The sequence below is a fragment of the Myotis yumanensis genome, unplaced genomic scaffold, assembly GCF_028538775.1.
Source record: "Myotis yumanensis isolate MYYU_CA2020_CCGP unplaced genomic scaffold, mMyoYum1.0.hap1 SCAF_14, whole genome shotgun sequence".
Classification (NCBI taxonomy): Eukaryota; Metazoa; Chordata; class Mammalia; order Chiroptera; family Vespertilionidae; genus Myotis; species Myotis yumanensis.
Genome location: NW_027223765.1, coordinates 1,041,448 through 1,055,154, shown reverse-complemented (window position 1 = coordinate 1,055,154; position 13,707 = coordinate 1,041,448). Strand labels below are relative to the sequence as shown.

General features: G+C 59.7%; 1 protein-coding gene across 4 annotated transcripts; it reads right to left on the bottom strand.

Moving 5' to 3' along the window:
• Positions 1-93: 93 nt before the first annotated feature.
• Positions 94-13,443, bottom strand: ATRIP (ATR interacting protein). 4 transcript variants are annotated; one of them, XM_070391185.1, is made up of 13 exons: positions 13,164-13,443; positions 10,780-10,910; positions 9,942-10,112; positions 8,427-8,545; positions 6,683-6,840; positions 5,152-5,247; positions 4,700-4,829; positions 3,858-4,520; positions 1,558-1,694; positions 1,372-1,463; positions 937-1,017; positions 534-786; positions 94-220 (listed from the first exon to the last, which is right to left on the bottom strand). In XM_070391185.1, the coding sequence occupies exons 1-13, from the start codon at positions 13,408-13,410 to the stop codon at positions 153-155; spliced, it is 2,346 nt and encodes a 781-aa protein (XP_070247286.1). In that variant the 5' UTR covers positions 13,411-13,443; the 3' UTR covers positions 94-152. The 4 variants fall into 4 exon arrangements, with proteins under 4 accessions (XP_070247286.1, XP_070247287.1, XP_070247290.1 ...); XM_070391186.1 differs by having other exon boundaries at positions 1,372-1,460; XM_070391189.1 differs by lacking the exon at positions 13,164-13,443 and adding an exon at positions 11,389-11,468.
• Positions 13,444-13,707: the final 264 nt, after the last annotated feature.

Below are 13,707 nucleotides of genomic sequence, written 5' to 3'. Positions count from 1 at the left end.
GCCGGAAGAAGGATCCAGCCTTCCCTGGTGTAGCGGCTCCATCCCTCCCCCTCGCCAACACAGACCAGACTCAGGCAACACACAAGGCAGCAGTTCTCAGCGGCACGGCTTTAATCAGCCCGGGAGGAAGCCGCGGGCGCGACGCTCAGACCTCAGCCACAGTCCATGTCGGGGTCGTCCGCGTCGGGCTCCGCCGCGCAGAGGTCATCCAGGGCAGCCTCTGCCAAAACAAGAGGGCTCTGCTCTGGGGGAGGCCGGAAGTGCCGGAGCCCGCCTCCCCTCCCCCTCGCAGGAACTGCCCCGTCCCGCCAGCCCAGGCCTCCTCCCTCAGCTACTGGAGCAAAGTGACACCAGGCAATCAGACAGGGATGTTTCTGGAAAACCCGTGGCTCTGCCAGGCGGACCGACAGGAGCCACAGGCAGCCCGGTGCCGGCGAAGGCTGTGGACAAAGGGCCGCAGGCCAGGAAACCCGACTTGTGCCTGCACTTCAGGGAGAACCTGCAGGGTGTCCCCCCTCCCGCCACCTGCTCACCTTCGCAGTCGGTCACGTCGGGGAGACTGCGGATGAGCGCGCTGACCCCGGGCACCGCCTGGTCGTACTGGTGCAGGACCCCCACGCAGTGCACGGCGAAGAGCTTGTCCTTCTGCGACAGGCTGTGCAGCAGCAGCGCCCCGTCCCGCAGACACCGCACCGTGCGCCTCTGCTGCGCCGTCCTCGGGGCCCTCCCTGCCCTCCGCACCGTCAGCCACTGTCTGTGCAGCACCACTGTGAGCACCCGGACCACCTGGGGTGCAGGCCGAGGTCAGGTCTTGTGGCTCCTGCACCCCAACAGCCCGCTCAGCCCCCCGAGAGGTGGCACTAGGGTGAGGCAGGAAGGGGTCCTTGTACATGCTGCTCACCCGCCCACAGACCCGCCGCCCGCCTGGGCTCTCACCTCCGCGTTGCACTGGCAGCTGGAGCCAGTGACCGGGGACACGGGGCTCTGTACGCCCAGCTTAGCCAGGAGCCACACGGCCTAGAGCAAGAGCAGACGTTCCGGACGAGACCTGGGCTCAGCGAGCCTCTCCGGCTTCAGAGCCCCGACTGCTTGCCCGCACGAACGGGTCCAGGACGCGGTGGGGTGTGGCCTTCCCAGACCAGCTCAGGACCAACACCTGTGTCCCACCACCAGCCCGCATGCCTCCAGCCCAGGCCTGAGCCCGGGAGGGTCAGTTATTGGGCAACTCCGCCCAGCCCCAGGCCCCCGGGCTCCACCTCTCGCATCTGTGTGGTCATCTACCCTGTTGGCCGCCACATTAACCCGCTACCAAGTTAACTAAAGCTCCCCCAGCGACGGAGGGAGGGAGGCGCGGGGAGGGCGTGGCGTTACCTCTTGCTCCAGGTGGAGCCACTGCGTGTCGCTGGCCGCGCTGTCGGGCCTGGAGGTGATGTACATGTACAGCAGCAGCAGGAGGCACCCTTCTGGAAAGGTGTCCACTTCTCGCTCAGGGGCCCCCACGAGCTGCAGGAGCCCTCGGAGCCCAGCCTGCCCCTGCGCCCCCTCTGCCCGCCTTACCCGAGCGGGAGCAGAGCTGAGGTGCCAGCGCCTGGTGGTCGGCCAGGAGGGCCAGGAGCTCCACCGCCAGCAGCACGCTGGGCAGGGGGATGTCCGGGCGGAGGCACCGTGGCAGCAGCGGGAACACACACTGGAACCTGAAAGGCAGGCCCCGAGGTTGGCACCTCACCCGACCCCACAACCCGCCTCCACTTTCCACCCGAGGGAACAGGAAGCCCCCGCAGGCCGTGCAGACAGGCCTGACTCAGAGGGAGGCCGACCGACCACCTCCTTTACGTGAACGAGTGGGCACGGCCCCTCGCTGGGCCGCTGTGGCCGCTGCAGCCTTGCCGCGCAGTGCCACCAGGGAGAGGCTGCCTCCGTGGGCCTGGCCCGCTGGACCGAGCTCTTTCTGGCCTCGGCTCCCAAGTGGGGGGCAGATGTGAACTCGGGTGAGGAAAGCGCCCTAGCCCGGCTCCGGCTCCAGAGGTGACGAGCGTGGACTGGGCTCTGGTTGGGTCTCATGCCCCGCCCCCCCCCCCCCCCCCCAGCAAGGACCACCCTCGCCCTTGTCAGTGTGAGAGGTGCACACGGGGTGGGGGTGGGGCTCTGGGCACACGCCTCCCCGGTGCCAGGCCTAAGGCACCGCTGTTACCAAGGAACCAAGTCCCAAGACAGCCATTTGCTGTGTCCACCTGCACAGCTCGGGGGTTGGCCATTCCCAGAATGCACCAGGACGCAGGTCTCACTATTCCCGCCAAACTCTTAGAGCAAATCCTGCGTGGTGGGCGGGGAAGCCGAATGTTCTGTTGCCAGGGACCCTGGGCTTTAACCTGGTTGTGAGAAGTGGCCCTAACTTGTCCGCTGAAGCCCTGAAACCAGCTGCACGGAAAGCCCGTCTTTATGTACAACAGTGTGTCCCTGCCGACAGCACCCAGGCCCCGCTCCGGCTGGAGGTGGGGTGAGGGCTATTCGCCCCAAGGCCTGGGAGCAGCCCTGGACCTACTGCTTCCAGCGCCTGAGGGTGATGTGCCCTCAAGCCCGGTGGGCACGGGGCCCTGAATGAGGCCGCAGCCCGTCAGCATCGCGTACTGCGTTAGAGCCACGGCACCCTCCCTGGTGGCACCGTCCTGGCTTTTACGCCAAGATCAAGTGGGAGCGAAGGAATTCGGAGAAGCTCCGAGCGGGAGGCAGTGTCAGTGTCCGAGAGCAAAGGCTGGAGACGCACTGCTGGGAACCCACCCAGCACCCTGCCCCTGGGGTCTCGGACCCGTTTCCCGCCTCCACACAGGCTTAGTCACTCAGCAATACTGAGCGCCGCGGGCTGGGCTGCAGGCGGAGCGGGCGGCAGAGGGAAGCCTGTGGGAAGCCCTAAGGGCTGAGGTTTGCTGTCCTACAGACAAGCTGAGAGGAATGGAGGACGGAGTTTGTCAAGAGAAATGGTAAGACGTGGGCCCTGGTGTCGCCATCTAAGAAACACGAAACCACCAGCCAGCCCGAGCTGAGCTGCCTGGCAGCTGGGTGAGCCCTGTGCCCACCAGCTGCCCACACGCACTGCAGTCCTGCCAGCCCTGGGCACCACCTCAGGGATGGACCAGACCAGCCAGAACATCGTCCGGTGGAAACCAGGACCCAGAAGTGCTTAGACACAGGAGCTGAGCGCAGAGAGAAGCTGACGCGGCAGCAGCCACCCAGTGCGAGCAGCGTCTCGGGCAGCAGCGGGGTGTGTGTGTGTGTGTGTGTGTGTGTGTGTGTGTGTGTGTGACTGGACGGGGGCACGGGCTGCGTGGTGTGCAGGTGCCCCCAGGCGTGAGGCTCCAGGACCCACACTAGGAACTGAGGACCACAGTGCTCGTGAGCTGGGTTCACTGTCCATCGCTTCCCACAGACCCCAGAGCAGGTAGCCTGTGGCTCATGCAGGAGGTGGGCACAACAGTGATGGGCAGACCCCCTGCACCCCCTGATTCCTTGGGGACCCTTAGATGTGGTTGTGACCTGTGGTCCGCCTGATCCATGTCCAGGTTCAAAGGCCTCTTGGCCCAGCCTCTGCCCGTCTGGGGGCAGGACACTCCTCCGCCGCCGCTGACAGCCTCCTTTTAGCACGCGTCTTCTGCTGACCTGCTGCCCAGCGGCAGCATTCACCCAAACCAACCACCTCCTTGGTTCTCCCAACACCTAGTCCCACCCCCATCACTTCAGAACTCCCGGAACAAGGCCTAGAACTGAGCAGCAGACAAGTCAAGATATGAGCCAAGTCCAAGGGCCACAGGATAACCCTCAAGGTCAGGGAAGACACAGAACCGCTCGCAGGCGCATGGTACCTGGGCAAGAGCTCGAAGGGCGAGTTTTCAGCTAATTTCACCAGCACCTTAAGGCACTGGCTGAGGAGGCTGGCGGGAAGGTGGCCTGTGGCTGCGGAAGAGAAAGCTAACAGGCGGAGCAGCGCCTCCAGCAGGGGGTGCTCGCCTTGGTCCCCGGCAAGGCCCCCCGCGGCCGAGGTGGCGTCCCCAGGGGGAAGCGGGCTCTGGCTTCCTGCCCCCGCTCCGGACAGCAGGCGGCGGACCACGGCCCCGCTGTGGCACACCAGGTGCTGGAGGACGCCCAGCGAGGCGGCGCAGCAGCTCTCCAGGCTGCAGAGGGAGTCCTCGGCGCTGGCCTCCGCCCCGGTGCTCCCGCGGGAGGAGCGTGAGGGCGAGCCCCCCGGAGCGCCGCTCCTCCTGGCTGCCGCCGAGTCCTGCAGCGCCTGGCAGTGTGAGCCCACGAAGAACTGCACCAGGGGGAGCAGGTGCGCAGCACCGGGAAGCGGGCAGAGCGGGAAGGCCCCTGGGCCCCCCTCCGCTGGGGCCCCGGCACAGGAGTCCTCCTCCCGGGCGATCAGGTTCAGTCCCGTCAGGGCCAGGTCCTGTGCTTCTCGTAGGGCCGAGAGGGGAAACGGCCCATCGCGAGAGCCCGTGGTCCTCAGGCCTGAAATCCCAGCCCCGGCGCTAGCGACAGACACAAAAGGAAAGGCACAGCGTGAGATGGGGATACGGTCAAGGCCCCAGACAACTTGCCCCCCAAATTCTCTAGCTGCCCTGTCCGGCCACAGGCCTCCCAGGCTGGCCAAGTCCCAGAAAGTTCTGGAAACTTCTTTCTAGACAAGCTCTGTAGGAGTCATGCTTACCTGCCAAGCCCCAGGGGCTGCAGCAGGGTGCTGGTGGGAGCCTCAGAACCACAGCTCAGGAGGTGGCACAGACCGAGGGGTGACCCCGGGATCAACGGCTGCTTTAGGAGAAGGCTGATCAAAATGGAACCTGCAGAAGACAAGGCGACGCTCGCAGGTGCTCACACGGGAGGCCTTTCTGTGTCCTCAGAAGGAAACGGAGGTTCCCTGGGTGCCACTCAGCCCACTGGGGCCCCTGGTGCGGAGGGCTCTGGGACACGCCTGCCGGGGCCCCTGCCATTCTCCAGTCTCTGCGGAGTCACAACCACGCCTCCCCGGACCCTCGGAAGGACTGCCTGGGGCGCAGCTGCCGGGGCGAGGGGCCATGGCCCCTCCCGGCCTGGCTGAGGACGCGCAGCCTGCAGAGCACAGGGGAGCCAGCAGGCCTCCTGCAGCAGCCAGGGTTCTGGTACATTGAGGGTTTGAGCTCTGCATCAGGCTGCCAACAAGACTTTTTGGGGACTCTTCTTGCTTTGTGGGGTCACCTTCCAGACTGTGGGTCTTATTTTCTGAAATCAGATAAAATGTGAATCAAAACTTGAGCACAAAGCAAAGCCTATCAGCCACGCTAAATACAATGGCTTAGAACACAGTCTTCTACTTCCGGCCAAAGCCACTCAAGAACCCTCGTGCCTCTCGTCCTCCTCGTGTGAAACAGGAACCACAAGAAAAGGAAAAGGAACGGCAGCTGTTCGCCCACCTGCCAGCGAGCAGTGACCCAGAAGCAGCAGCCACTCCTGTCCATGCGCTGCTGATGTTCTGAGAGCTTTGCACGTTAGCTCATTGGTTTCCCGCAACCCTACCAGGTGTTGTCATCAGCTGTTTCACATAGAGGATAACTGGGGACGACGGTAAGGAACTTGCTTAAATCACACAAGCCGGTCACACAAGCCGGTCAGCAGTGTGACGGGGCCTCCTGGCCAGGCTGTGGGCTCCACTGCCTGCTCGTCACCCCACCCCACGCTGCCCCTGGACTCCAGGGGTGAGTGGCTGAGGTTCTCAGAGGTGGGCGACGGCCAGAGGTTGGAAAGGGCTGCGAGTGGCAGGGGAGGGGCAGGCATCGGAGGGTAAGCTGAGCTGGCACAGCGCAGTCTCAGTGGAGCCCTCCTGCTGGTGGACTGTCTGTCTCTGGACAGCAGGGGTGTCCCTCGGTCCGGCCTGGGCGGGACAAGTGGAGGCTGGGCAGGAGAGGAACACAGGGCCCTGCTACTAGCTGTGTTTCTGGCAGGTTCTGATGCTGCCAGGGGTCCTAAAATGCGCCTGCCAGCACTTGGGCACCGTTCCCTTCAAAGGTGCCCCCGAGCTTCCTTCCCCTTCACGTGGCCCAGACTCAGTGATGTGCTTCCAACAAACAGAACGTGCAGAAGCGCCGCTACGGCTCCCGCAGCGAGGCCACAAGTAGGACAGCCCCCACCTAGCTCCCCCGCCCCCAACGTGGCTCGCCCCCTCTCTCAGGGTTTGCTTGCTCTAGTGAAAGCCAGTCACCAGGTGATGAGATCAGCCACAGAGCCCTGTGGAGGCGCCCACAAGTGGAGAGAATTCCATTGCCAGCCCCGTGACTGAGCCCTAGACACGCCTGCTGGGGTCCTAGCGCCTGCAGGACGAAGCATCGCCAATGGGCCCTGTCGGAACTGCTGGGTCCCAGCCCCTGCAGGACGAACCATCGCCATGGGCCCTGTCGGAACTGCTGGGTCCCAGCCCCTGCAGGACGAACCATCGCCATGGGCCCTGTGGGAACTGCTGGGGTCCCAGCCCCTGCAGGACGAACCATCGCCATGGGCCCTGTCAGAACTGCTGGGGCCCTAGCGCCTGCAGGACGAACCATCGCCATGGGCCCTGTCAGAACTGCTGGCCCACAGAGACCAGGAGACAGTAAAGACTCGTTTGAAGCCACAAGTCTGGGCGGCCAGTTACACAGCAACAGGCACGGACAGACTGACTCACCCTCTCGGCCCGCCAGCGACTTGCACCCTGGCTCTGGGTGGCGGGGGTGGGAGACGGACATGTTCGCGTTAAAAGACTCCTTTGTGGGGAAAGATGGTTTTCCAAATTGTGGAGAACACGCTTCTGGCTTTAGAGCCACAGAAGGGCTTTTCCTAGGACTAGAAAAAGTTAACTATGAATGCAAAGTAATGGTCCTGCTAAAAACACTTCAAATACCTGGTTATAAACTTCTAACAGGCTTTGAACTTTTCATGGGATCTATCTGCACACGTCTGTCATTCTGTGTCAGGTCGGCATGTAACAGCGGAGGCATTTTCTTAAAGACACATGAACCACTGCCATTACACGTGGATGGGTCTTGAGAGCATTGTGCTAAGTGAACTAAGACAGAAAAGGACGAGAACCATGACTTCACTCACATGTGGGACAGAAAACAACAAATGAACAAACAAACAACACACTCATAGGCAGACATCACGGTGGTTGTGGGGGAGGGGGGGAGGACACGGAGGGTAGAGGGGTCACATGGAAGGTGATGGAGACCTGACTCTGGGCGGTGAGTGCACAATGAGCAGACAGATGTGTTAGGAAGCTGTACACCTGAAACTTACATAATGTGACCAACCAATGTTTCCCCATCAAATAATAAAAAAAAAGAAATGTAATAAGACTTAGCAATGCAGTAATAAACATGCAAAGCAGAAAAAAATTCAAGGCATTTTAAACCAAAGTGTTGAAAAAAAAACTTTCATTTATTTCCATATTCTTCTAATCCCCCCAAAATATTGGCCATAACTCTATCAAAACATGTTTTCATGTGGGATGACCGCTTTTTCAATAGGGACTGAAGTCAAAGGTTTTCAGTAGAAAGAGGGTCAATTAGAAGGTGTGTTGTCACCTGAAACTAATATAATATTGAATGTCAACTGTAATTGAAAAGTAAAAAATGATTTAACAAATTTTAAATTAAGAAAAATGGTGTGCTGTGCCCTGCAGCTTGCAAGGGAGGCGGCCGTGGTCTCAGTGCCGTGGTCTCAGTGCCGTGGTCTCTGTGCCGTGGTCTCTGTGCCGTGGTCTCTGTGTTCGAGGCCGTCTCACCCGCTGATGGGTCAGCCAAGGCCCTTCTGTGTGAAGGGTGTGGACGGGTCCCCTCCGCTCTCCTCTTACCTGGACTACACAAGGCAGGATGCAATTGCACACCCGGCCCGTGAAGGGCCAAGGCTGCAGACGCTCAGCTCACCACCAGAAAAGGCGCCCTGAGCCGCACTGTGCCAATTTCAAGGCTGACACCGACACTGTCCCGCCTTCCTGGCAGGGAGGGAGCGGACACAGGCCACCAACAAGCTCATCACACCTGCAGCAAGAGCGGGGCTGCTGGACCAAGACCCCAGGGCAGGGAGTGAGGGAAATGCCCCACGTACGCTTGGGGCAAAATCAGTTATTTAAGACAAACGACACACAAGTGAAGACTGACGGCCCCAGAAGTTTGGAGATGACCTCGCTGGCCTTTTCCAGCCCAGGAGGTGTGTTACCAAGTCCTACACACGGAAGCAGGTCTAGAGTGTGGGGTTTGATGCTGTAACGCCCCCAACCATCCCAGCCTCACCCAAACCACCTCTGAGCCTTCAGCAGAGGGACTAAGGGCCACGTGCAGAGTCTAACTGCAGGCAGGACTAGCCTGACACTGTCCTCAGACCTCCTACTACACACGCGACGCTGGTTCTCCCTCCAGCACCACCCTCACCTGCCATGGGACGTGGAGGGAACAGCTGGCTTATGTGCTCGTTCACTGCACTGAAGCTTTGTCCTTAATTCATTCATCTCCGCATCTTTAAACTGGAGCTCGGACTGCAGCGACTGGAGCTGGAAGGGAAGAAACAGACTTCGTCACATGTACGTCACATGCAAAGATACCACCGGCTTTCAGATCCCCAGCTAATGGCGAACAGCAGTGAGGATGAGAACGAAAATGTGCTAAAAAAACGGGGAGGGGGGGGGGGGAGCCTGCTGTGACGTAACGCCCCGAAGCATCAGGCTTAGCCTCCTCTCTGAACGACAGCACGGTCTTCCAGAAACACCTGTCTTCATGGTGGGGGATCAAATAAGAATGCCGGCCACATGCCCAGCACAGAGCTTGACAAGGGCCCTATCTCACAGCCCATGTGACCTCTCAGTGAAGGTGGCGCACAATCCCAGGCCTTCTGGGAAGTCAGGGCAGAGCACCTGGAAGTTTCACTAAAACCCATGCGTGTGCCGAGACCTGCTGCTCTGGCCTCGGGGCCTGCAGCCACCATAGCCGCTGTCCCTCCCGAGCACGCTCCGTGCCAGGCTCGCTCCAGGCAGCCAGTGCAGAACGTCTGGTCTCACCGACCCTCCAGGTCACTTCCTGGACCGATCAGGGATGTGCGGCCCAGAGCTCAGGGCACTGCCGAGGTCACCACTGGTGCGAGGAAGCTGGACTCTAACGCTGGTTGGTCTGATGCTAAGCCCTTGCTCTTCATCATGTGGATGGAAAGGCAGCCACTGCTTTGGTGCTGTTGCTGCTTTCAAGTTTGCTAAGTTTGCTGAATGAAGTGATGGTTCGGGAATGCTGAGGGGAAGGGTGGCATCCACTGGACACCTACTCTTCTTCTTTGCAGAACAGCACCCCCCCGAGAAGCAGGCACCCCCACCTCTGACCCTGTGATCTGAAGGAGAACCACTGCCTCTGTGGTGACAGTGACTGCTTCAGGGACAGGCGCTGGCTCAGGTCAGACAGAGCTTAGATGTTCAAGCTTCCCCAGAATTTCACAGCTGGAGGAGCCAGGCGCTGTGAGCCCAGGCGCTTGCAGACAGCACCCTGCACCCGGGGACGGAGCCTGGCTGCAGCAGCGGTTCAAGATGGGCCTGGCCAGGCTTGAGCCACTCGGGCCCCGCACACCGCTTCCCCCAGACTTAGCCAGGGAAGCCGACCCCTTTCCTTTTGGAGTAACTAGATCGGCTGAGTTCCCCTCGTTAAACCTGTTTCTGGAGTCTAAGCTAGAAACTTGATTTCTTCCTGCCAAGACCAACTACCACAGCAGAGCAGTGCATCTACGCCCTTCCCCGCCACGCGCAGAGCCTGGAGAACAGGACCCGCATTCGCTGGTGACGGAAAGTACCGAACACAGAACCGCTGGCATCTTCCTGAAGGTTCACAGGAACTCCGGCCGCTGCTTCTAAAGGAACCCAGCCAGCGGCCGAGCGGGGGTCCGAAACGAAAACACAAAAGCGCGGTCACCTTTTTGGAGAACTCCTTCTCCCTGTCGCTCAGAGCCTGCGCTTTCTCCTGCTCCAGCAGGAAATGCGATCTTCTCTGTTCCTCCAAAACGGATTCTGTCTGATGCAGGGAGTCCCGCAGAATTTTAATTTCTCCGTTTTTAATGAGAACTTCTTCTTCCATTGCCTTCATCTGGAAATGCCAAACCGACCTTGTGAAAAGTTTGTCAGGAAAAATTACACATGTACTTACGTCCACATGCGGCTGGGAGGTGGAGAAAGCGCGTGTGAAACGGGTCCCACAGACCAGTGAGCGCTCACAGTACCTGCCCCCCCAGACGCCACTGGGGTTTGCTAGGCCGGCTCACTGACTGGCTGACGCTCAGCAAGGCGGCTTACACACACTTGTCCCTCACGCACACAGATGCTGGGAACCCAGTGAGCCTCACGCTTCACAGAACTAAGGTTCCGCATCACGGCCTGGTTCCCTAGGGACCAGGTTGGTCTCAGGAAGGGTATCTGCTTTTTTGGCAAAACTGCTACTGAGAACAGCCACCACTACGATGTGTCCCTTAGGTGACACCTGCTGTGAACTGTCTGCGCTACAGCAGGAAGCCTGCATCTCTGGGGGTCTGGTGTACAGTTTCCTTTCTTGCCTGGTCCGTTAGGAATCTCAGGATTGAGTCTCTTTCGGCCTCAATGTTCTGGCTTTCTTTTCCCAGCCTTCCCCCATTTATGGGGTGACTTCTGGACTCATTTTAAAACTTTTATATATTTAAAAAAAAACCTTTTATATGTTACTGCACCATGCATGCACAAGTGACGGATTAGCTGCAGAAACCAAAGGTGAAGTCACTTACCTTCTCTTTAAGTTCTTTGTATTGGGCCTGAAGTAACTCTATTTCAAAATTATCTTGGACTGCAGCACTCTCTCTGTTTCTCCCTGCAGGACTTTTGGACACCCCATCTGCTCTGGGGGCGCTATGAACACCTGTAAGAAACAGTTCCCAGCATTGTCCCACCTCTGCCAGACAATGCTGGGAAGAATCACTCTCGAAAGCACAGTAGAGAAAGATCTAGTAAGAGATACAGGTATTTTCCAACCTAGGAATGTGACTCAAACTCAGAAATGATCCCTATGAACTAACAGATGCCGCCACCCTCCCCCCATCACCCACCCAATGTTAAGTCTCATCTAAACGCTGAAAGGCGCTGTGAAGATCTCACGGGTCAGAACTCAATGATCTGTGACGCAGCCTTACTGAGCAGCTACAATAGGCCAGGCCTGGCTCAGTCCCTGAAGGCACAATGGGATGGTGAGCAAAGCGATTGTCCTGATGCCCGTGGAGCTCACAGGACATTAGGAGAGCAATGCCCAGTTTCTGTGTCGCAAAGAAGCAGGGAGAACTCAAGGAATAAAGGAAGGTCAGCGTGGCTGAACCCGAGGAGGAAGTGGGAAAGGGACAGACCTCGCTGGGCCTGTCAGGCCACAGGAAGGGTTCTGGTCGTCCCACTGGAAACCGTGGGAGTCATCAAAGGGCTTTCGGGAGGGGTGCTCACGCGCATCAGTGTGAGACGCAGCCCGTCTGCGTGTTGAACAGACCACGCTGGCTGTGCTGTGAAGTCTGACCTGTAGGGAGTCAGATTGGAACTGGGAAGACAACATCCTAGATCAGTGATGCGAACCTTTTGAGCTCGGAGTGTCAGCATTTTGAAAAACCCTAACTTCACTCTGGTGCCGTGTCACATAGAGAAATTTTTTGATATTTGCAACCAGAGTAAAACAAAGATGTATATTTTTGATATTTATTTTATATATTTAAATGACATTTAACAAAGAAAAATCAACCAAAAAAATGAGTTCACATGTCACCTCTGACACGCGTGTCATAGGTTCGCCATCACTGTCCTAGACTGTTGTCCAGGGGAGGGCGGTGGTACCTTACATCAGGAAGATGGCAGAGATGATGCAGAGAGGTCAGATTCCAGAGGTGCATTAAGAAGGTGAAGGTAGAGGAGTTGGGAGGGAATGATGTGTGAGGCCACGGGAAGGGAGCTTTGCCTTGTACCAGCCGAGAGGCAGCGGTGCTAGTCACCATGATTCAGAGCATCTGGTCACCGACCAGTGTTTTCTGAAGGTCTGTTTTGCTAGGCGCCAGGCTGGAGATGCTGGGGGGCTGGGTCCCCAGGAAATGACTGTGGAATTGAAGATGCCTGCGAGACACCCAAGTAGAGACACCAGGTGCCCTCAAAACCTTTCTCTCTCCCTGGGCGGCTGGGCTCAGTGGATAGAGCGCCGGCCTGCGGACTGAAGGGTCCCGGGTTCGATTCCGGACAAGGGTACAAGCCCAGGTTTTGGCATTGATCCCCAGTAGGGGCCGCGCAGGAGGCGGCCGATCCATGATTCTCTCCCATCATTGAGGTTTCTCTCTCTCTCCCTCTCTGAAGTCAATAAAACATATGTATTCAAAAGAAAAACGTTCTCTTTCTGGGAGCCCAAGACTTCATTCATCCCCAGCTAGATTGCATGTAAGCTCCATGATGGAGGGGCTTTTGTCTTTTGCTCCTTGCTCGGCGAGCTGCAGCCCCTAAGGGTGGGCTCTTAGTTCAACTACTGGTTTATAAAGGAGCAAGTCTCTCTCATCTCCTGCCTCTGCCAGGCCCTTATGCTCACGCAGCTCAAGGGGGCAGTGGCCTCCATGCGACCTCAAGCCTCCGGCAGGAATGGGTCTTCAGGCGGAGGCGGTCGGTTCTGAGGGTGGAGGGAGCGTGTTCCAGGGACCTGTTAGAACGAAGAGCTTCAGAAACTAGTTACTTGTTAACCTCGTTTCCTGCGTTTCAAATCGGTTGTGTGACATTCCTGACCCATTTCTCCCCCCAGAATCAAAGGAGCTTTGGGGACACGACTGCGGCTTACATCAAGCAGTTCCTAGATTTTATTTTATTTAAATTTTTTTTTATTGATTTCAGGGAGGAAGAGAGAGGACAGAAACATGAATGATGAGAGAGGATCATGGATCGGCTGCCTCCTGCACGCCCCCTTCTGGGGATCGAGCCCGCAATCCCGCGTGTGCCCTGACCGGAACCGAACCCGGGGCCCGCGGGCCGACGCTCCGTCCACGGAGCCCCACCAGCCCGGGCGAGCAACTCCCAGACTTGAAAGAAGCGAAGGGCGGCGTGGGTGCCGGGCCCAGGGCCGCGTCGCCTCCGGGGCGGGGGGGGGGGGGGGCCCCGGCGCACTCACTGGACGCGCCCCGAGCCGCGGGCGGGCACTGGCTCAGGGCCTGCGACGCCAGGATGTCCAGCTCCTCCAGGTCGTCCGCCGTGAAGTCCCCGTGGAGGCCGAACGGGTCCTCGGGGTCCGGGGCTGCCGCCGACGGGAGGCCCCGCGCCCGCTTGCTCGGGGGCTGCCTGCTGCTGGGCGCCGGGCCGAGGCCGGGCGGCAGGGACCCGCCCCGCCGCCTGCTGCCCGGCGCGGGGGCTCCCGCCATCCCGCCGCCCGCCCGCCGCCCGAGGAGCAGAGCCGCCGGGTCGCCGCGAGGCCGCAGGTGGACCAACCGCCGCGCGCCGCCCGCCGCCCGCCGCCGAGGCCACGCCCCCTCCCGCGGGCCAATCGGCTGCCGGCGGGCGGGCGCGGAGAAATGACGCACGTCGAGCGCGCCCCGCCCCGCCCAGTGCCCGCCCCCCGCCCCCGCGGCCGCTGCTCGGCGGGCCTGAGACCGGGTCCTGCGCCGAGATCCGGCGGCCCGGGCTGCGTCCTGGGCTCCGAGACCCCCGCGCGGTGCTGC